The sequence below is a fragment of the Patagioenas fasciata genome, chromosome 7 (genome assembly GCF_037038585.1).
Source record: "Patagioenas fasciata isolate bPatFas1 chromosome 7, bPatFas1.hap1, whole genome shotgun sequence".
Classification (NCBI taxonomy): Eukaryota; Metazoa; Chordata; class Aves; order Columbiformes; family Columbidae; genus Patagioenas; species Patagioenas fasciata.
In genome coordinates, this window is record NC_092526.1 from 37,044,498 (window position 1) to 37,068,553 (window position 24,056).

Here is a 24,056-nt window from a genome sequence, read left to right on the forward strand (position 1 = left end):
GCTGTGGGAAATCCCAGCTGGGTCCTGGGGCAGAGCTCACCCTGCCCACCCCTGTGCAAGCTCTTGCCTCAATTGCTCTTCAGTCCTCTTCTGCTTGCTTAGATTATGCTTGACGCCTATACTCTTATCAGGAAGCGATGGTCTTGATATTTATTCCACCCCTGAAGTGCCTGTCCTCTTAACTGCTAAACCGAGCCTGGAGTGGTTCTCATAAAATTCCCTTAGAAACAAAACATACAGTCCCCTACACAAAGGGAAGGAAAGGGCCGCTGAAGCCCAAGGGCATCACGTAGGCCACACACACGTCCATGACTCCCCTGCCCCTGCTGACCACTAACATGAGGCTCCTGTTGCTCTTGTCGGTGCTCACATTATTCTTGCTGGGGTGTAACAAACATCGTTATTGTCTCTGCAAACAGTATTTACTGCCAGATGGGGAGTGCTGCCCTGGAACTGAATGCAGGCAGAGGCCACCTCAATGCAGGTTAAATATTATTCAGCTGCCGGGTAAAGAGAAACAAGATATGTCAACCCTATAGCTGGTTGCTCTTCCCTGTGAGCAGTGGTAGGTAACTAATCTAATTCCGGTATTCTAACTACAGTTTTTCTTTTGCCTTTTTTAAGAAAAGTGCTGCCAACATATGAAGAATAGCGCAAGTTACAGGGCATGCCCCCTCCTGCAGTTCATCTTCCTGCAGAACAACCTAAATGTAATTCCTTCTGAAACACTATCACTGCTCATCCCTTCAAAAGGGGGCTGTATGGTTTACTTTTGGTTTACCTAAGAACTCCACTGTGTTTTCCAGAATCTAACTCCTTTAGGGGGACCAGAGTGTTTGTTAAATGGAATTGCTATTTTTTCCTTTGCTTAAGGAGTTGTAGCTGAGCCCTGTTCAGCATCTGCTGAATGGATCAAAATGCTATTGACAATGTGCTCTGAGCGATGCTCCAGTTGCACTAAAGCCAGTTAAGGGTCAGGGCAAAATTAAGTTTGCAGCAGCAGGTTCCTGCAGGATACATTGCAGAAGCAGCCGCCAGCCCAAGGTGTCAGTCACTTGCCATCTGGATCAGCAGGAGGAGCCTCCACCTCATTTGGCAAAAATAAGGTAAATTTCCGCCCCAAGTTTGTAGCAAGCACCCTGCAGCTGAACGGCTGCATTTGCAGCAGCAGATGTGTCAGCAAAGTGCATCCAGACCCATCCCACAAAGCTGAAGGCACCTGGAAGTGCTAAGGAAAGGAAAGCTCATTAGCAATTAGGTCACAAGTCAATCCAGGAGCTGTTCACTTGTAGCTTCCAATTTAGTGCTCCTCCAGGGAGGACTTAAAAAACATCGACTGACCTCCGGAGAGACTGGCCATACTTACAGGCCATTGAAGTGCAAAGAAACTGTTGGTGAGTGGTTATTTGGGCAGCCTGAGTCAAATTCTAAATCCAAAGGGCCTGCGGGAATAGCCAGGGAGCTGCACAAGGCTGTACCAGGCCCACAGCTGCCCCACGGCTCCCTCTGAGAAAATGAAGGCGAGGGGCTGGTACAGGCACCCCCTGGGGTTTTTCTTTCTTTTTTCATACTTGAGAGAAGCTGCAAAGCACCACATACTTTTGAAGGGGAATGAAATCAGACAGCTGTACAGAACACACAATTCACCTTTAACTTTAATTAAAATAGAGTTTATTAGCTTTTCTTTTAATACAAACATGAGAAAGGAAAACCACCTGAAGATGTAGCGTTATTTTCAAAATTGAATTGTGATCAATACCTGAAGTGCCAAGTTCCATGATTTGGAAGCCAGGGGCTGACTAATTGCATACTGCAAAAGATTATATGCATCACTGTAAGAGTTGAGTGCAGCCGAAGTGTGGGTTACACTCAGGCAGCCCCGCTCTCAAAGGCAGACAGACAGACAGACTCGCTGTTCAGTGTAAGCTTCTGGGCCTTGGCTGGAAGAGGAAATGCACAAACCCCGTGCCATTCGGAGGGAGATCTGCTCCTAGGACAAACCGCCTAGAATCTATTTGGATCCAAGAAGGGAAGATACTACAAAGACTTGGAACAGGAAGAGTCTAATAACACTTATCCTGTTTAGAGTTCAGTTTCAGAGCCTGAAAGTAAGCTCCATTCCAAAGGCTCAGAAAGAGCAAACCCCAAGTCTCTAGAGTAGTTGCACAAGATAAAATTCATTTTGGAAAAAAAAAAAAAAAAAAAAAGGTTTTTATAGAAAGCTTTTTGATAATTCTCCATTGAACACAATATTTTTCAATCTACCATGTTAGGTAGTGATGAATTCTCAAACCCATTACTGTCTCACTATGAATATAAATCCCTCCCAGGAATCAAAGCCCCAAGGAGAGCGAGATGGATGCACACTGGCAGCTTTAGGAACTCCACTGCTAGAGCACAAGAGACCGGAGTAGAACTCGGAGAAGCAGCGCTGCACACACGCCATTCACCACTGGATTGCTACACTGTTTGGGATGGTGATGATGTTTCCAGACCAACATTCTCATTCAATGCCTCAGAAAAACATACAGATTGCATCTCTTCCAGAGCAGTTTAAGTCTTAGAAAATGAGAGAAGCACCATAATTCACAAGAAATGCAGCATGGACCCTATACATTTTAACAATACATAAAACCATATCTCAGCCCCCAGTCAAAACATTCAAAGTCTTTTGCCAATCTCTACTGGAGTGACTTAGTGGGTGCAGAGTTGGAATCCCTTCCTGCTGGGCAGCTTCTTGGTTATGAACAGATCACCAAAAATAGCAGCTTTTAGTAGCCAAACCAGGGAAAAGCCGTCAACACATGTCTATGCTACTGTTTTCAGCTCCAAAGTGGCTTTATACTTTAAGAGTCCCATGTCTTGTCCTGTTTTTTGTTAGCACTGCATTGATCTGAAATACAAACGCAGTGAGACTCTGGATGACAGGGGAGAGGAGGGAAGAACATTGTAACTATAGTTGTGTGGTTAGTGTTTGAATTCTAAAATTTAAAACTACTTATTATTAAAAACTTCAAGAGTTCACAGCTATAGGCCTACATAGTAAGCAAACATCTGTGGGGAAGAGGAGGAGATAAGTTTTTTTTTGCACCTCTGGATACGTTAGAAGGAGGAGAGAGTTGATTTGACAATGGTCTTGTTTGTCTTTTGCACCAAGTATGCTCCTCAAGCTCTGGGCTCCCTGGGCTGGCTCACCCCTCTCCTCCTCGTGCTGGAAGACACCATCACCGCTGGCTTGTGTGCGTGGAGTGGTGGGATTCCTCCGATTCATAGGGATGCTGGTTCACGGTGCTGCGCCTTTCTCTCTCCTCAGGAGAGGATGGCATTAGAACGGCGGATACCAACTAAGTTATCAGCACTGAACGATCGCCTCATAGCAGCTTTTGACAAGTCTTTGTATTTGTCTTCACACAGCCGGGAGATAGCCTGGATACCATGGTCAGATACAAAGCGAAAAGCACACATTAGAAGAGTTAGAATATTTCAGGGAAGCTTTTACAAGCGTAATACCATCAGGGCAGGCAGTCTGTACCAGTGATGCTACTAGATTTTCTACTTGGAAGGAAGGACAGCAAATTAGAACTACTTTGGAAGGAAAATACTAAAGGGGTCTGTCCCCATGCTAACAAGAACCCCATCCATCAGTAAGTAAGCATGAAGGAGGTGAGTGCTTTCCCTATCAGACTATCTTCATTCTTTTACCAGTCCCACTATCTAATGGAAAACTTGGATCCATTTCAGACTTAGGAGTTTGTGGAAGTTATGTTCAAAATCGCACCTGGTAGCTAGGTCTGCTGCGTGCAGCAACACAAAAATTGTATTTTAACAGCACAAAAATGCACGCAGCCATTTCTGTGAGAGAAAAGGTTCAACCTTAAAAGGTTTGTGCACTCCCTTGGGCACTCTGCCCTTGGCCACTCAAGCCTGGGAACTGAAGTTCTCCTAGGACACCTGTTCTGCCTTTACCTCCTCCATCTCCTCACCCCACTGTGCTCTTCCCAGGACCACTCACATGGTCAGGTGCCTGAAGACGTCCAAGATGGGAGGGCAGCCCATTGCTCGATGGCATGGCAATAGCCATGGCACTTTAATACAGCTATTAAATAGCAGGACATGTGGATAACTTAAATATTTAATTGCTTTTTCACCCACTTATAGCCTTGCCTCTGCTCTGCTTATCCAGCTAGTCAAGTAGCCTTTATTCTGGTGCAGCTATTCTAGGAGCAAGCCTAAGTATTTAAATCCTAATAACACATTATTGTCCAGAAAACACTGTGTGTCCTCCCAGCAAGGCCTATTTCTGATGGGAGCCTTCAGGCATTACCAATGGAAATAAATAAGGATACCAGTAATAAAAGGGCTGAACTGAATTTCAGTCCTGAACATGTACTTCCATTAATAATTTACCACCTATCACCAGATGAACTTTCTGAGTCCTGCAATCAGCTACAAGCCTGCACCTTCCCTTTAAGGCAGCACCCATTCAGCACAGCCCCGCATTCTGGAAGTTCAAAAGGTGAAAAGCACTCTGAGCATGAATAAACTCCTAAGTGTATTTTAAAATAATTATTTACATTTATTTCTGCCGACCTTTTGGAGGCATGCATTTGGCTCAAGAATGGCGTTCTTGGAGACACTGGCTGCCTGAGCTCCCGGTGCAAGACCAGACAGACTCTCCATCCTGTTTTAATGCTAGCACATCAATCATAAAGCAACCTGTGTTGACATATTTAGCCTCAGTCGCCCATATGGTGTAAATCAGTTTTCAGTCCCTGGAATACTAATTCACTGCTTCGTACAGGCTCCTACCAATGGCTCGTGTGCATATAACCAAAAGGTGGAATTAAAAATTTTAGCAAATGTTTTAGATATCTAGCACATTTTAGAATTAAAAAACCAGACTGTCCTATATACATGCATTACGGCAAATCACATACTGTACTGAAAATGACTCTGGTTTAAATACCAAGCCCCCGGTGCTAGCAAAGAAGAAACAAAACAGGCTCACAATCTGTAAATCATCCACTTATGCCTGGGCACTGAGCAGTTCAGTAAACAATTTCCTGTGCAATATGAACTGCCCTACAACCACATTTACAATTAGTGACAGTGTTAGCTTAAAGTGCAACAAGGGTGAGACAAAGCAGAGGAGCTGCACTGCTTAACTTTGAATAGAGGAATTTGTAGGCACATCATACCTATCATTCCAAAGGACCAGGAGCGATCGCACTTACTTATTCCCAAAGTTCAGCCATTTCTGGGATGAAATTAAAAACACCCTGGCACTTGGTGGAATTACTGGGGGTGGGCAGTAGAACAATATAAGCCAAGAATACCGTAGCACACCCCTCTTTGAAAGGGGCTGTGGTATCAGTGTACACAGGGCCTGCGGTAATGCCTTTGTTGAAAGGTCAACAAAACAACATGCGGAGTCATCAATTAAACCTGGACAGATGAAAGATTCCATTGATCTAACAAGAAATTTTGCTTGGGAACCCACGTAATTTAGATATTTTCAAAATGTCTTACATCATATCTCCAACAACTGGGAAGAAAGACTGACTCTGCAAACGTTTAAGTGTTTTAAAATGAGCCTTCACAGCAAAGAAGGCTGCAGGGGCTTGGAGAAGGGCAGCCCTTCCCGTTGAGCAAAAGGGGCCAGTGATCTGTATTTACACTCCTCTGGACATTCTGAAGGGTTTCTAAGAAGGCGCTATTCCAAAAGTTGATCTGAAAGTAACATTTCTTTGGAAAGGTAGAGGTTCTAGAAATCATAAAAAGAAACATTATTTCTGCAGCTGTCCCCAGACAAATGGTTTATTAAACCATGAGAGCCGTAAGAGCGCTCCCTCTAAATATAAAAGCAGCTGTGCAGTGGGATGCAGTGGGAAACCTTCAGCTGGTAGTATTTAGAAAGGTCTGAGTGTGACTGTCTCTAGGTGCTTGGAATACAGACTGTGACCAGGGAAGGACAGACAATCCATTACATGTGACACTAATCCTTTCAATCTTAAGTAGCCTAGTGAGCTACGGTTCCCAAAATAACATCCATTTTATTTTGTGATCTGCTAGACTTCTGTAATCTCTGTCCCTTCCTTTCTTCAGCATACTAGCTTAGCCTAGGCGTGGTTTTACAGAGTGTGAACTGTAGTTATAAAGGGGTTAAATTAGCTTGTAATACACTAACCTAAAAGCTCTTTAGTTTTTCTAACCGCCACTTGATATGATTAGCAACAGATGCTCTTACTACACATACAGAGTCCCCAGCTCAGCCAGTCCCAGACCATTACCTCCAGTTTCTGTGCTCTCTCTTTACTGAGAGGTTCCAGCAGAAAGCTCAGGTTATTGTCATCTGCTAGGGAGCGAAGATCGAAGTAGTATTTGGCGTAAACACTGGCAGGAACGTTGATATTAAACTGCAGTAGCTCCAGGAAGTGTCTTTCCATCTCATTCCTAGGAGGCATAAGGGACAGAAGACAAAAGGAAAAAAAAAGATAGTTTTAGCTGGCTGAAAACCCTGAAGAGACCTCAAGCTTGTTTTAAAACCCAGCAACTTTGAAATAGTCATCGAGAGCTCGGCATTATTAGTTTCGAGAGACAGGTCATTCACTAGCGCTCAAAACAAGGTGCAGCTTTTGAGTCCTGGCACCTCCGGCTCGCAGAGAAAGGTAGTGCCCTGTCGTGCACCCGCTCGGCTGACCGCGGAGGTTCATTCTTCGGAGTTCCATTAGTGCAGCTGTACAATTCATGCGCCATTCTCACTCTCGTACGGCCCCACACTATAGTGATCAGATGAAAGGAATGATGTATGCTGTTTATTAGCTCTGAAGAACTTGCAGACATTTTCACCGGGCTGATAACAGGAAGGGGGTTTATTGAAGTAGAGGTGGACTAACAAAAGGAGTAGGCAGATCACCACGGCAACAAATGGATCTATGAAGAGCTGCTGCTATTATCTCGCAGAAAAAAGCCTCTTGAAGCAACATGGATTCATCTCCAATAAATAAATAAATAAGCGGCATTAGGTGGGAGAAGGAATTTTCTCCTCAATAGCATTAGGCAGGATAACAAAGTACTATGTCAAAGGGCACTGTCCGGTTTTTCATTCACTCGGCTATTTTCACTGGGCAAAATATTTGGAGGAAAGTGGGGAGAAAGCCGGGACGTGACAAAGGCTGCTGCACCTACTGTACTGTGGGCAGCTGAACTGGAGATGGTTTTACAAATTAACCTAAAAGAAACTGGCGCTACCCAAACCAAGCACTTCAGTTCAACCCTAACAACCTGCCTGTACAGAATTTAGCAGCTGTTTAGGCCAGCTGTGAATACACCAGAAGATAAGTTGCACAAATTCAGTTCCAAGGCTGTTGATGCTTTTTGAGAGCTTTTACAATGGATGTTTTACCTATCAGAGGGGGGGATAGATCAAGGAATCATCCAGGTTGCGTCTTGTATTGGATGGCAGGTCTCAATATGAATAGCAGCTTTGTGCTTGTTTCTAGCGTGGAAGACTTGAGTACCATTGAACCTAGTGCCAAAATTAATTTCCTGTTCATATGGTCATAAGCCTATAGAAATGTAAATCAGATAATGTTTTGATGATCAGCTGATCAGAGCTTGATTTACCCTGTGAATAAATACTCTTCACTGCCCCTTTTGTACTCACTACACTAATACATTTTAATTGTGTAAAAATACAATTCTTCACTGGATTAACAAGTCTATTAACAGTGGTTTAAAACCTGGGAAAGGATAATGCCCATGTGTTTTCTGTGCCTTATTTACAAATATATGTAGCCAAAAGAATGAACAGCATATGTCCCCTCACAAGCAATCACAGCAAGATTAGCAGCTGCACCGTTCATTTGTCAGTGATTACGGATTCAATCTCATCAAAGCAAGCAAGTTTTGACAAAAGATTACTCCCAAATATCAATTTAATTTCCTTTTTTTTTTTTTTTTACCATTAGAAAGAAGTGCAACAAAACATGAACCACCCTCCTCCAAAAACCAAAAGAAAAACCCCTTGCAGTAAAACACCCACCTACGGTCAAATGAGAAAGGGCTTCAGGTTAGTGAGATCATTCTATACGTAGAGCCGAGAGGAAAACGCACAGAAAATTCACAAACAAAACCTGCCACCGGTTCTTGTACCTGGTGGAGTCCTGCCAAACAATCTTCAGCTGGGGAGCTGCTGGGGCTTGGGGTGGGTTTTTTGGCAGCATCACCAGCCACCTCCAATGTTCAAATGCAACCAGGCCTGAAATCCCTTGCCAAGTTATCCCTCAGTAATGCTTGTCTTCAGAATACCTAATACCATCAAGTGACTAGTTAAAAAAATATTGAAACGACTAAAGCTGACAATTAACTATAGTACCAACTATTAATTGAAAGCAGACTTATAAAATTTAAACTCAATTTTGCGGAGTATTTTAAGCAGTTTTCCAAAGCCCTGATGGTGGTGACATTATCCACCCTGGGGCAGTGAATCCTGCCAAGCTGCAGTGGCGTGGGGCTGGGCACAGACACCCCAGGCCACTGCCAGAAAGGGGGTGCACAGTTTCTGCCCATACTTAGATTCAAAGGTCTAAGTCATTGCAAATGAGATTACAAAAATCCCATCTTCAAATCAGGGAAAAAAATAAGCCCAATTCAGTCTATTTTCCCTACCACCATCCTTGCTTTGAAAATGTTAAGTACTGGCAATTTCAGGAGACCCAGTATCGGCAATAGAGAATAAACATTCTGCAAGTTACAGATATTTTCAGTGCTATCAATTTGATTTGCCCCAAATAGGGCTAGAAGAAGAGACATCAAAAAGAGCAAGATGGATACTCCAGCACTCCCAGCATCGCCGACCCCACTTCAGCCATCTCAGAGTTATTTGCAGCAGCGCTTCAAGTGTGTTCCTCCCAGAGACAAGCACTCGGAGCCAGGCTGAGTGAAGATGTACATTGTATAAAATCACTAATTATGCTTTCCTGAAAGCACGGCCAGCACAGCCCTGCATTTGGAGACAAAGAACTCCCAGGCAAGGGGTGTGTATAAAACAAGGTGCTGTGATTGCTGTTGCTGTTTGTGATGAGAAATAACTTGAGTAACAAAAACTGGTTTGGTGCAGGTAACTCCCCTATCTTTAGACATGCTGTCCCCCAACCTAAAAGGAAGAAAACAGAATATTCCTTCTTCTAAAGAGTCCCAGATAAATAATTACTGTATTTGAAACGTTAGCTTTAGGCTGAATCCAGGGAAGAGAGCTTGGGGCAAGAACAGATCTCTCACATAGGCTGTGTGCAAACCTCTGCCACCTCAGTCTGCTCCCCTACAAGAACTGTTACTACATAGGCCTGGACACTCCCAGTCACAGCACAGTGTGATAAAAATCAAAACCACAGAAAATGAGAGGGTTTTTTAAGGCCAGAAAGCCCACTTCTAAGCAAGTCTTCTAGCATTTCTACCACTCCGATAACAAAAGAAATAGGGAAACAAGCTGGCAAATAGAATTAGAACAATAATGCTGACATCTCCAAGTTCTCAGAGATAGAACTTTGTGAGAAGGAATTTAATGTGACATCTGATGGGCCAAATGCACACCACGAACACACCTCCAGCCTGCAGGATGAGCCTGAGCCACAAGGCTGCACGTCCTCTGAAACCGCAGAAATTGTGCGCCGAAAACAGAGAGCAGATCCAAAACCTCTGAAAAATTGAAATCTACATCCAAGGCAAGAATATACACAAGGAACAGCCTTACGTAAACATGCAGTAGCGAGATGGAGGATTTTGCTCTCAGTGCTGTAGGTGAGTCTAACAACTCACTCAAAGAGGACGAGCTGTAGCAGTGGCTGGATGTGACACGTGGAGCCACAGATTCCAACACAAACGACACCTGTCTGCCAGCAGCAGTGGCTCGGAATCCAGACCTTGAGATATTTAGGCCTTAGCTATAGACAAGAGTAGACACGTAAGTCACGAGTTATGGCTTACCTTCCAGTTTTTCAATTTCTAAACCAGAAAAGGGAGGGCAGAAAATTAGTTAACTTTTTCTAGAAAGACTCTGGATAGGACTACACAATTGGGCACTTTAGAGTTACACCAACACAAAAAATTAGTGGAAACAAGCAGCTGGTCCCATGGCGTATCACTGGGGGAAAGAAATCTAACTTTGAAGTTACTCACCCAAGTCAGTAGAAATATTAATACAGATTTGTCTCCCAGTAGGGTTACACAGAGTTTCTCAGGTTAAAATGGGAGTGAGGCCTGACACCAGATGTATGTCATGTATGTATATCATAGCACCAGACAGACATTTTATCAATATGATCACAAAAACTGCCATTCTAAAAAATACCCAAACACCACAGATTAGCCAAACCTTGCAACTTACATGTCCTCAACAGTAATGTCCTTCAATATTTGGCAATAATCCACGTTCCACACAGCCTGATCATCCCAGACTTTAGAAGCCAGCAGAATAGCTCCTAGGACTATCCTCTTCCAGTTACTAGGGCATATGTCAATCTCTGCATAGGTTAAAAGCCTTTCCAAATAAACCTAGAAAAAACAATTTCATATGTTTAATTAAGACCTGGCACTGAGTTCTGAGCAGCAAGCATGCCAGTTCAATATGACTATTTTATCCCACTGCCATTAAGTGTGTCAAAATAAGTCTTAGTAATTCCTGCTTATACTTTAGAATCCAAACTTTCAGGAGTTACAAGTTCCATTGTTTAGCACAATACAAGAACAGAACCACCAAGATATACAATAAAGATACTGAAGAATCAGCTCTGAGCAATGAGCAGTGCTGCTTCAGTGAGACACCACCAGGGTTCTGTCTGTCACAGGGTCACTGATGGGTTCTCGTTGGGGCCTATCGGGGACAGTCAGTTACTCAGCATCACCCCAGCCTTTCATCACGGTGACAGTTCAGCACTTGGAGCTGAACACACAGTGCTAAAACCTGCACGGAGCTCTGTAGTCATGAGATGAAGATGCATTAATTGCTATCTTTCCACAATGAAAGGTGTTACAGTGCTATTTCTGCTTTATCCTGTAAGGAACAGACTTCACTCCTTCACCTACAGCCCATCCTCTGCTTTCATCTACATCCCCAACTGCTTAGATAGTGAACGATACCCAAGGCCAAAGACATGTTTTGGTCTTTTACTCATTCCTCCCATGTAACCTCAGATCAGCCCAAAGACGTTGAATCAGTCCCTTCCTTAAAAGCTTTCTGCTATTTCACACTCCTATAATGATCCATGTACTAAATAATTTACACTTTAAAATTTGAATACAGATAGTTTTTAAAGTTCTACTCCCTAAATTAAGTCCAAGGTCCTATTGAAGCCTCAGATAAACTAGTTCGTGCAGGAAGCTGATGTACGGGTCCAAGGGCAGGTCAATCTTTATTACTGGGGTCTCCCTGAGCTTCGTTTCCATCCTTTGCTTGTACCTTCAAGTAGATTAAAGGTGTTCCTGTAATAACAGAGCCATCTAGTGGTAAAATCCACTTTAAAACTCCCCTTTTTGTAAATAGTTCAGCTGGCCAGCTTGCCCAGGATTAGCTGTCATGTTGGTCTGTCGAAATTGCCTGCATGTCTTTGGAAAAGCAAAAACCTCAAACTACTTTCACAGTTTCAATAGCTCTAACTATCCCACCTCTTTAATGACTTATTTCCTTATTAGAGTCCTGCAAGCTGAGTTTGCTTAATTGCCACATTGTCTTTTGGTGACGGTTCTGTTCTCCTTTCAGACTGTTTTTCAGAAAGAAGCCGCAAGGAAGACTTAAGTCTAGTACACAAGTGCAGTTTAAGAGATTGTCTAGTAGAGCAATTATAAGTTGCATTTTTTCTTGCCCTTTGTATACATATATGTATATGCATGTGTGTTCCTAGTAGCTCCATGCCACCTGGTGAAAAAAGTTGTAGCCTCTTTGGTTTAATTAAAAAAAAAAAGTTTGATTAGAAAGGTGGCAATGCTTGAAGGCCATAATAATGAGCAAGTTCAGCTCCTGGAGTTCCTATGGGGGGTATTACTTGCACTGTTCTCGTTATTATGAGCTCAAAACTCCCACTTTCCCCTCCACACAACTGAAATAAAATACATCTTTGTGTCTGATCTTTTTATACCCAAATATGTACAGTGTCCCACTGTTCCGCCTTTCTAAGCTTCTTCAGCAAGTTATACATTATGAAACAATGTTCCATGGGACAAATAATTAAGCATTACATATTAATACATAGAAAAGGTAAGTTCCTTTGTAGTTAACCACTTCTGTGACTACTTGGTAATGTTCTCCTAATGAACTTGCCTCTACAGTATCTTCATTATTAACAAGGTTTCATGAGATAGCGTAACTATCTAAATGTCAGTTCAGCCCAGTTCACTCATTGAGGAAAAAAATAAAACAAGTTTTCCAAAAGCTCAAGTTCCAGCATCTCTTACCAGTGTCACTATTGCACATTCAGCTGTCAGCTGTGCGGCACTGAAAAGCGTCCGAACAAAGCGGTAGATGTGCTTGTGATCGGGGTCATGCTTGTAGTAGTCATCTGGAACTTCTTCCCGCTGAAAGAAAGTTCTGAGTTACTGAAAATCTGTCGTGCTTAATATTGACTTTAAAGATCAGACACACAAGGTTGTTTCTTCTCACTGAGCAGAAGTGTATACAGCCCCTCTCTGTCACAGAACAAAACTGAATGAAGCCAGCAGACTTGCAATACTCTGAATATTCCAAACAAAATGTAACACTTTAGCTGATAATATGTTTGTTTTGAACACTTTTTTGATCTGTAAGGCTAATGGAAAAGAGCATGAACAACCATCATTAATACAGGTGCTAACTACTGTTGATGGAACATTTTATAGACTAAAAGATATTTAAAAACGTTTATCCCTGCAAGAAAATCACAAACATATACACACCAGAGAAACACTGGCTCTTCAAAAGGCAACATTAAGAGACTTCACAAGATTCCCCTTCCAGCTGAGGAAGAGCTGAAGAACACATGTCAATAGTTCTATCACAGGTAGAACTGGAAGGTAACTTGTGGTGTCTTCACAGGCCTCATTCTTGAAAGATTCCAGAAAGGCAACAAAGCTAACAGCTAGGTTTAACTGTGACACGATGCAAAACTTCTTCTAAATATAGGGAAGAAGAAAAGCTTACAAATAGACAGTCTAAAGCAATCCTAAAATAAGAATTCTGACACTCAGCACTCTTCCTGGAGGGATGAAACTTCAAAAGTTTTCATGTGGTTTTGTAGTTTTAAATACCCAGGTAACAGTGGCAAGTACAGTGAAAAAGCAGTTTTAGGAATAACAGTCAGGAATAACGTGGGCAGGATCCCCCTGGTGTAATTCCTGTGCTATGGGCAGAACAAAAGCACATCTGGAAGAACATTTTTTGCTGATGAACTGAGGAGGAAAGGACTGGACTGGTATTTGTGACTAAGCCCTGTAATGCTGGTAACTTGAAGTTTGTTACTTGTGCTATTAGGGCAAATAGAGCCTGGATTTGGACTCCTTGTGACCAAATCTTTCCAGGACAAGGTGTGTATAGATGTCTTGCAGCTAATTAACCTTCCAAAGGAACTGTAGGTACCCAGGGAAACCACACTGCTATAGACACTAAAAAAGCCATTTCTATCCCCTCAGCAGCAGACATATAGCTTTGCTGTATTTCTGGCTGTATTCTGCAGTGAGATACAACAGACCTTTACGTGTTCCTTAAAAAACAGTGATTTTCCTCGATTCATACTCATTAAATAGGAGGTGGGCTCTATGAAAGGATTGAAAGATGTCAAAATAAAGAAACTGATGGAGTTCATCTTACATAAATAATCTTCAGTGTGAAACAACAGATTCAGGCAGTTCAAACAGTTTGGGACCAGGATTTTCTCTTGAAGTGCCACAGACCATACAAGAAATCCCCTTAAGTTCATTATTTTTGTTGAGTAAAGAGTTGTATGTGTTCAAGTGTGTAATTCCTAGCACAATGGGTCATGTTTAGAGATGAAACTAAGAAACTTAAAATATTTATTAAAAACTGTTTATTAAGCCAAACCCGTGAGATAGATTAAGCTCCATTCACTCAGCTAAGCCCCAGAGCAAACTGAATTTTCAAAGGCACTAGAGCTTTGCTAAATACATCTCAAATTAAAAAAACTCCGCAAGTAAGTGGTTCTGTAGGACAGTCACTGCGCTCACAGTGATCGAACCGGACACAAAAAGCACACGTTCCACTCTTGAGCTTGCCTGTACCATGAGGTTTTGCATCGTAAAGACTGGCTAAAATGGTGCAGCAGAATCAGGCACATGAAAATCGCATGTGAACGCTCCCTGCGGCTACTGCAAGCAGCATTAAGCCTATTTGCTTTAAAATTTTGCCTTTCAGGTGTTTTAAAGGCCTGACTCACTGTCTCCTCCTTTGTGTGATGCCTCACGTATTATGTTCTCCTGTTTGCAGCCATTTAAAAGGTTAGGCACATATCTACTAACCATGTCTTCCTAAATAAATAGGAAACAATTAAAGTAGTCTTAAAGAGGGGAAAAGAATCAGACAAGAAAGTTCTGATATAAACTACGCAAAAACCAGCATGCGTTTGCTTTCTATTTATATTCAAAGCCTAGAAAACCAAACATATTTTGTAACATTCAGAAAGACTGAGTTCTCTTCATGGTCTACCCGATATCAGAAGTCCAGAGGACACTGTCTGTGCTGTATTTTACATGTAAAGATACAGTTTAAGATAAATTTTGCTTGTTACCCTGTGCTAAGACATTGTTATGACTTATACAGTACAAATCAAGGTGTTAAAAGATACCCTGTTTCCCCAAAAATATCACAGGGTCTTCTATCATTTTTCACTCCAAAAGATGTGTTAGGGCTTACTTTCAGTGGATGTCTTATTTTTCCATGAATGACAATCTACATTCATTCTTGAACAAAAAAAAAAATCAACATTTATTCAAATATAGTCATGTCATCACATTCTGGAGCATCATCCTAGCTCTCCAAACCCTGAATTCCATGGTGAATTTCCTGTGACTCTATTTCCTTTAGAACCACTGGCCCCAATTTCTCATGTCTGCAGTTGTCTGTCAGGTGTCTGCTTTTCTTGGTGAAGTGTCTATCTGTCCTGCTGCATTCTATCACCAATTAATTTTACCTTTTTTACATGTATAGCTGCCTGGACACTATTTAAATTGACTTTAGTTATGAACTGTAACTAGGGCTTATTTTTGGAGTAGGGCTTATATTTTGAGCATCCTCAAAAATACTGAAAAGTCATGGTAGGGCTTATTTTTGGGGTAAGGCTTATTTTGGGGGAAACAGGGTATGTATATTGATACACATTCAGAGGATCAAAAAGTTACACTTACTGTGAGAGGATGAGATTTTTCATCAAAAATATCCAATGATCTGTCAGAATCTCTACAAAGAAAAATCTTTGTTTTAGTAACAAAAAAAGTATTAATCATTAAAGAGGATAAAAGGACATATTTTATAGCTCAGCTTCTCCTAGAATATGGTATGAAGTTATATTGTATTTGTGCAAAGCATTTAATGATGAGATCTTACAACTGAATATTTAAGAAGCTAAACAATGAATAGCTAACCATGTTCTCATATTGTGCTTAGTACAGTTCTCCCTTAAAATGTGAGACTGTCTCATTAATAACACTTATTTCAAAGAAGGCAGCTGTAGCTTTGAAGCATAGGCTGTAACCAGCTATAATGGCACGGGGTTATTTTTATTTGTACACAGGACAGTGTTCCTTCACCCATCAAAACTCATCTGTACCTCTGTATTCAGGAAACGCTGCACAAACTTCAAAGGCTGATTTATGGTGAGTTAAGTGTATTCTCCGCACTCCCTGTTTTCATTTTTTAATGCTTCACTCTCAATGAAGCACGTGCCATTGGATGGGTGTATTACTGACCCTCCTGTACCGGCTCAAAAGGGGGTACAAATAGGAAACAGATACAGCATAAACTATTGAATTTTTCAACTCCTCTAAGTTGTAGTAGCTCTCACTGAAGTGACCAAGACCATATCCCTGGCTCAAAAAGAAAGTTGTTATATTTCAGAAAGAAAAATGTTCACTTACCTGTTCTTTATATGGTAGTATATTGCTAATGTTACACTGAAAAAAAAAGAAAAAAAATAAAAGATTTAACAATGCACATTCTGTGCTCACTATTCCACTGCAAAAGCTGTTATCTGGGGCCAGGTGTCCAGAATCCATTATGAATTGGCTTCCTCTCACGTTCTCACATACTCCGTGTCTCATTCCTGCTGTTTACCTGGCTGAAGAGAAACTGGCCAAATCAGATTTGACAGCCAAACTACTTTTATATTTATTGTACAGATATTTGTGCCACAAATATTATAGCACATTTTAAACACACACCTTCATTGCCTGATTAGGTGACATTTATTGAAAGTGCAGACTACTCACAACTAAAATATAATAAAAGTTCTATCTGATGTCACATAGATTGTCACAGAGATTCTGTTGATGTTTCAACTCTGTATCTGTGGCTAATTTAAGACCTGTCTTTGTAAAGAGAACAATAAAGATACCAGCTGTACCCCACTTTGAAATGGCACAAGCACTATCCTTCAGGTTCTTTCTCGAGGAAAGGAGAAGCAACATGCTAGATACCTCTGTTTGAAACCAAATTTGAAAGCAACAAATCAATTTAAACATTTACAAACTCCACTAAGAGCAGTAAAGCCTTTGTGGCCTGAAGCCACTTTGTGTTACTTTCCCTTCAAGCACAGTAAAACTCTCAATTCTCAGCTGGTATCGTCTATGCACAAAGAACTGTCTCTGTGGCATCCAGAACAACAGGTCAAAGAGCCATTTCCATGGGAGAACCAAGAAGACAAAATAATTATTAAATTCACCTGCCTGAAATAACAAGTATACAAAGAAAAAGAAAGGCTAGAACTATTCATAAAACCAATGCCATCAACCTACTGTTATCCACAACTAGAGGGCAGACTAATACCACTGGCAAGCAGCAAACAGTCCTCTTCCTGGAATTCCATACAAAATCCATTTCAAGTTTTCCTAGATTGAGAACCTGATTCAGCAGAGCTGTGCTCCTCTCATTCAAGGGAACAGACAAGACCGCCACAAAACCCCAAATAACCCTCGCAATGCTCCTCAGTCCCATGTTGGTGATAAATGGCTCTTACCACTTTATTGTGCTTCTAAGGTTGGGCTGACTGACGGTGCTGTCATCTATAAATATTGTTGAGCACGAGCTGTATTTTTTCGTAAGCTGCCCAGGAGAAACCTTAGAGGCAAAAAGGAAAAGAAAAGAAGAGAAATACACTGAAGAAGAGAGATTCTGTAAGCTTTGTTTACCACATCAAATACTGGCTTTATACCCCAAGTAGTTACTGCAGAGGTGGTCTTTGGAGATGGCTGCTCCTGCTATGTAAGCTAAAACCATAGCCATAAAGTTCTTGAGGATACCTTTTCTGTAAGACATGTTTATAAATCATCCTTTGTAACATACAACGTTTTTATATAAGCAATTTTCAGCAGAAATAGCTGCGGCTAAAGCAGTAAGTCCTCTGATTTTCTCCGTTCTCCACTCCATTCTTGCCAGTTTGGGGCTCAGTCTTCCCTCTCTATGATGTACTTCATTTCCCTGTGACTCCATAATCTTCTCCTTTCTTTCATATCCTATACCTTTGCATTTATTGGTTATCCAGTATCACTCCCTGTAAAGACAGTTTTGCATTTGGGTTTTCGTCTTGCTAAATTTTAGAAAAGAAGAAACCTCTTCCTGACATTGCTCACTTCACTCAGGTCTTGTTTAGCGTCTGGAATCTGGAAATAAAATTACTACTACCACCCATCCTTTTACTACTTAGAGCGAGCGATGTGTTCCATCATCTATCCTAATCCTGTAGATTTCATACTGTAAGAAATCTTCCTGTATAAAACTAAGTCAGGCTTCTCAGAGCGTTTTTAGAGAACGCCTTGCACTGGAGCTAGGATGTCAGAATTGAGGGAGGAGTTTCGATCAAGCAATTCAAGGTTCATCAGTTTTTACCAGAATCTTTTTAAATGCCTTGTCTAAAAACTTGAAAATGTTCCATATGAGAACGTTGGCACGTTTCACAACTCAATGTCTCATTCTAGCTGAAGTTTGCCAGGAAAAACAAGCACTTTGGTGCTGGTAGATTAGAGCTGAAGCTGTAATTGAAAGAGAAAGAAGAAGAAGAGAAAAAGAAAGAACCATCCCCATAATCATACTAAATACAACAGACTTGAAATGTCGTTATCTTACCAGTAACTTATCTGTAGATGCTTCTGCTAGACAGTATGTTTTAAGCTTTATGTTACTAACTTCCGTTCCTGCTTTACTAGTCAATAATTTTTGTCCATTTATTAATGACAGTGCATCTTTCTTGTACATTTTTTTGGTAGGTGAAGTGTCAAAACCAACTAATATTTGCGGAAGAAGCCTAGAGCATATTTTCATATTTTAAAACTAATGTATTATCATTTATTACGCTGATGATAATACTTGTTCATCATTGTCTTCATGCTGTATACATTTCTTACAATATGACCTGTAGTGATGCTCAAACACCAAGTCATTTAAGACTTGTCAGCTGAGAAATTAATAGAGTTTTATTTCTATTTAAAAAAACAATATAGGCAGTTTGACTTATATTTTCTCCTTTACTGTTCTGAAATGTTCAAGACTGATACAACAAAAAAATCCATTCTTATTCTTCTGACACCAGCCATTCTATGCTCTGTGGTACTGTGCCCACTTGGCTTATTTTTTAAAGACAGGCAAAGATAATTCCATTTTATTTTGCTACAGAGGATTTGAAATGTGTGTAGAACTATATACCTAGAATTGCAACTGTTGTTTCTTGAATTTGTCCTGATATACTAAAATTATCTCTATAGCACACTAAGAATTTGTTTTACTTACATGATTGATGTGGTTACTCTTCCTCTTCTCTCGCACTAGAGAGGACGAAAGAATGTGAACTGTAAGGTTTCTAAAATACAATCCAAATTTACATTCAGTCAAGTCACGCTATTAACCTGGTCTTTGAAGGGCATGAGTATTAAAAATATCAAATTTGACTTTACGTGTCTGGAAAAGTAGTTGGAGGAAAAATATTCAGTTTTATCAAGCTAGTAAACTACATACTCCTCCCAGCTATCCACATGTACATTTAGGAACTACTTCTACCCATCGCAGCAAAGAAAAAATGTCTCAGCTTGGAAAAGATGCATCACGACAAACGGGATGACTTCAGGTAGTTCCAACAATGTCCAACATCCTACAGCAACCACTAAGCAAACAGAAGTGAAACCTTCACACACTGAACCTGCCGAAGACACACAAGGGAGTGAGGTGCCCAGCATCATACACGTGTTTTCTCCTCCTGTTAGACCGGAGAAGGTTAAAAGGTATTTCACTATGCAGAAGATGCTGGCACACGCTAAGCCTATTTATCATATAAGAGCAACCATGTTGTTTGATTGTTTTTAACTGTGTCAGCCTTTTAAAAGAGATTGTAAGGTTTAACTTCCAGCAGTAAGAGCAGCAGTAAAATGGTGCTGTTAGAGGAGAGCTGAGAGCTGCATGCGTGCGGAAAGCTACACAAATGTGACCAGCCTGGACAGGTGACTCCTCCAAAGTTTTGACCTCGGATCATTACCACTTGTTGGCAGGGCAATTAATCCTACGTTTTGAAAGAATTAATGTAATTAAGTGTTCTCGAGCTGTGTATTTAAAATAGGCAGTCTTTTTGCAGGTTTTCTCCCGCCTCTTTTTTTTTTTTTTTTAATTGGAAAAATCTTACCATCTGTTTGAGACTTGCTCAGGAAAATTGTGCTTGCTCTGGGATGATCAGATGGATTAGATTCCAAGGCTAAATCTGAAACAGAAAGGACAAAAAAAACCCGAGAGACATTTAAAAGAAGAATGTTATTACTGCAACAATTCCCACCCAACCTTAAAATGCTCGAGCACAGTGGTGGACACAAGATCAGAAACACATAGAATAGGCTGTCTCTCTACAGCAAAACCTTACTTTAGCCAAGATAAATAAAAATATGACATTTTCCCCTTTGAAAAAAAAAGCCTGTGGACTTATTCCTACTGCCATGAAACTCTGAAGTAGCTTCTGGTTTCCATCAAAACAGTCTGGAAAGGGAGATCTCAGAAATCAACATACACACATAGATCTCCAAAAGTCAGTGTGCGCCCCTGCACGTTAGGATGTTACGGTAGGGTAGCTGGATGTGGAGCCTACACATCCTGGAGACCACACTGCTCATCTTTCGCTCTTTGCTTTAGGTACCCGATGCTGCAGGGAACAATCTCAGCAGTCTTAGAAAAGAACCTCGTAAGTTTTACAGTGCTGATAAATATCAAAATACAGATCTTACACTATTCTCTTCTTTTGGAATTCCAAGTAGAACCCTATACAGCTAACATATATTTACTGAAGAACAAAACGTTTGCTTTAATCCTTTCCCACAATGAACGAGCGATCACATTAGATGAGGATATATTACTCCCTTAGATTAAGATGGGAATGAGCACTAAAAAGTTTGTTGGTGAAACTGTAAACATCATGATGAAATGTTGAGCTGCACTAGAAACAGCTCTTCTGAGGAAGTCATGCTACAGACACACTGACTTACATGAACGTATGGACAGAATAACCCAGTACCATGATCCTGTATGACCTGGAAAGAGCACGTTCGCATCCATTGACATTTGTCATCCTGATCTTCCCGTGTGCTACTTACACCATGCTAACCATGTAAGCTCACAAACTTGCATGTTGGTGTTTTAAGGCCAAATGCCAGTGCAGTTGCCACACCCTTAAAAAACAAAGCTAAGAATCACCATCAACTTTTAATGAAAAAAATCTTAAGGAGGTTTTTATGCACCCCACTAACAGAACTCGGGTTAAGTAGTAGCCAACGTATGCACAAACTGGGTGCTGGAAGTCTTAACTATGTGAATGTTTTGTGCTACTGCACCTAACCCGTAGCACAGCCACAGCCCCACACATCAGCAAGTGAACGTAACTGCAAAAGTACGCGTGTCCCCAAGAGTTGTCATTCCACACTCCCACTGGCACCCAACACCAGTATCCAGACCTGGATGTTTCCCAAGCGCTTGGCTTACAACATCACTGATCTTGGTCCAACAGCACTGCTCTGACACTGCTCTGGAATGCAATCACTGCCATTTCCAATCTCTGCTGCGTACGGAAGGTAGCAACCTCTACTTAGGAACACAGAGATTGTTCAATCAGGAATATCCCTCTGTCTCAAAAAAGGCCAGAGTCAGCTATGAAAGCAGACCATCTCAAGCGGTTTTTATAAGCTAACTTACAAAAAACAGTGCTGCTATTTTCACCCTAATGTGCTCATTCATGGCACACAGTGAACAGACACCTAAGTTTAATCACGTAGTTAAAATGCAAGAAGTCGTGGTTTAGAAGCCCTAGAACACAATTTGCCATACAGGTCATACCTGAAGTACCACTAATACACATCTGATTTCTGAAAAAAAAATCCAGCACACAACAGTATGCCATACTGGCACATTTTAACTCCTGTTTGCAACGTCAACAAAATAGCATAACGTTGCTTAAAATTTGCCCACAATGTTGACCAACTCTAGTTTCTAATGCTAGCACTCTACTGAAAAAAACCAAAACCAAACCCAAAACCAAACCCACAAACTTTGGCACAGACCAAGAAATTCACTAATAATGGCAAACATTAAGCAATTTCTTAGACTTAAGAAAGAAGCAATTCAGAAATTGAAGTGTTCTGCTAGTTTACCAAATAACTTAAGTATCGTCAACAGGGAGAACAAGACAGCAATACGCAGATTTAAAATATACATTATTATTAGCAAGTTATTATGCAAACAGAGCAAACAGCTTAGGATTTATTTATTTACAGTCCAGCAGCAATTTTTAGAATAACTGGATAAGTCAGGTTAGAAAGGACCTCAAGAGGTCTCTATTTCAACCTCTTGCTGAAAACAGGGTCAGCTATGAGGTAAAAAAATACACCTAACATCTTGACTTCCCTGAAATATTTATTTACTTTGAAACTATATGACTTGTTAAAGCTCACTTCTTATATTGTTTTTGCCTCTTCTTGTGCTCTGCTACATCTGTGCTTCTCAGATGTTAGAAATGAGGTCTAGGGCTAAAAGCACTCCAAGAATTAAACACAACATGTATTATACAACCAGAGTTATGGTACTAATGAAGTCCAAGACCCACTGTGCAGCCCCCCGTACAAAACCCCACCAGAAGGGATCAAGACCAACTGCAGCTACGCTTCTTATTGCAGAATAACGGGGCATTACCAGAATCAGCATATCTGCTTTTGTGTTGCAAGAGACTGCAAGGAAAAATACATTTAGTAGACTGCATCCCTGTAGCTTTTCTCTTGTAAGCAGCCAGAGAAATTTAAGCATCCTTTCTGTGCTGTTCTCTCTGGACAATGCTTCCTTCCAAGCAATGGAAAAATTAGTCGTATGATTTGTTCTTCCTAAATTATCAGTGGTGCTCATGAAATACCAAAAAGCAACAGCAATACAGCTGATGAAGGAAGCAGAAGGCAAGAGACAGATAAGGATATGAGAAGAAGTGAAATGCAATGGGAAACATAACACAAGAAAAGCCAGAGGAAGAGATTAATCTGTCTGCAAACTATATGACTCACAACCAAGCATAACTCCTAATACTTCATCCTGGTAGCACGTACAAGTCCAAAACCAACCTACCTAGCCCTGAAAATAAAGGTGAGTCTTGATTAGGAGCTACATGAAATGTATGACAGAAAGCTACAGCTCCACGGAAAGTTAACAGAAGAAAGCAGCACGGTATGCTACATGATGACCAGGAATAATGGGACTTAAAAAAAAGATCTTCTGTCCTTTCCTCAACACAAAATCCACCAAGACTTTATTTTTATTTATCTGTGTCATACAAGAATGTGTGTGGGTTTTAGAAATTTATAATGCTAGCTACTTACCTACTGTTTTACACACCTCCATGGGTGATTTCTAAGTATTAGGAACACATTTTGCACGCTGCATGGTGCTACATAGATTATCTCATGAATAAAGCTGACAGATGTAACTAAGTAGCAGCCCTTCCACGATTTCTCTACTTTAGAACACTAAAATATTGCATTTCCTTTAATGGATTTAGCCCCATCCTCTGCGTTACTAAAGAGCAGTAACATTTTGATACATATTTAAAGCATTAAATCATAAAACAATCTCTTTGCTGTAAACTGAGTTTCTTCCCTTGCTTGATGGGCTACTAGCTTTGATTAATGGTTGAGCTTCCCTTATATTTCATTAACTTACAGTGTGAGAGATGCGAGTCATTTAGCACTCCCAATAAAGGTTTAAAATAAATTCAACTAACAGATTTGCTCATGTCAGAAAGTCTGTTGTTCCTACCAATAACTTCATAGAAAGTTATTTGTCCTTTACACTATGTTATTCTATTTCTACTCCCAAAAATGTTCATGAAAGTTACGATTCTGGTTTCTAAACCCAACCTCGCTTTACTCCTCACCAGCTGCAGTGAACACACCACAGAACCCAGCACACGGAGGTTGTTTTCCATTTGCCTTCTCCTGTCGTGTCCTCATTACACACAGGTTATTCTACCTTTTAAATGCTCCATGGGTGGCTTCTTGCCTAGATCTGGACAGGATGAAAGCACTTTGATCTCCTCATTATTCATCTTCAACAAAATACACCTCTCTCCCATAATGGGATGGAATCAAAAGATACAAAACCTGCTCTGTTTTCATAATTAATATAAGCAAATTTGAATACATAAACGACTGGATCTGTTGTGTAACAAAGTGCTTTCAAACACAACCAGTTCTCAGAAAGAAACTCTATTCTGAGGGAGAACCTTGGTGAAAACAATCTCAGCCAACACTTGCATATGCATAGGTCCCTTAAAAACACTCCTAACTCCCCAGAGGAGTTT

General features: G+C 40.8%; 1 protein-coding gene and 1 long non-coding RNA gene across 3 annotated transcripts in view; one reads left to right on the top strand and one right to left on the bottom strand.

Moving 5' to 3' along the window:
* The window catches only part of LOC139828462 (uncharacterized), a 31,103-nt gene extending 20,685 nt beyond the window's left edge, over positions 1-10,418 (top strand). For both annotated transcript variants that reach the window (XR_011740094.1, XR_011740095.1), the window contains exons 4-5: positions 7,971-8,071; positions 8,797-10,418. This is a non-coding gene — a long non-coding RNA (uncharacterized lncRNA). The remainder of the gene's footprint in view (positions 1-7,970; positions 8,072-8,796) is intronic.
* CCNYL1 (cyclin Y like 1) overlaps positions 1,655-24,056 on the bottom strand; it is a 30,418-nt gene continuing 8,016 nt past the window's right edge. Inside the window, exons 2-10 of the mRNA XM_065840945.2 lie at positions 19,863-19,937; positions 18,980-19,014; positions 17,214-17,314; positions 16,117-16,152; positions 15,388-15,439; positions 12,451-12,570; positions 10,388-10,554; positions 6,291-6,453; positions 1,655-3,426 (exon numbers count right to left, since the gene is read on the bottom strand). Coding sequence (XP_065697017.1) covers positions 3,310-3,426; positions 6,291-6,453; positions 10,388-10,554; positions 12,451-12,570; positions 15,388-15,439; positions 16,117-16,152; positions 17,214-17,314; positions 18,980-19,014; positions 19,863-19,937 — 866 coding nt within the window. The 3' untranslated portion in view covers positions 1,655-3,309. The remainder of the gene's footprint in view (positions 3,427-6,290; positions 6,454-10,387; positions 10,555-12,450; positions 12,571-15,387; positions 15,440-16,116; positions 16,153-17,213; positions 17,315-18,979; positions 19,015-19,862; positions 19,938-24,056) is intronic.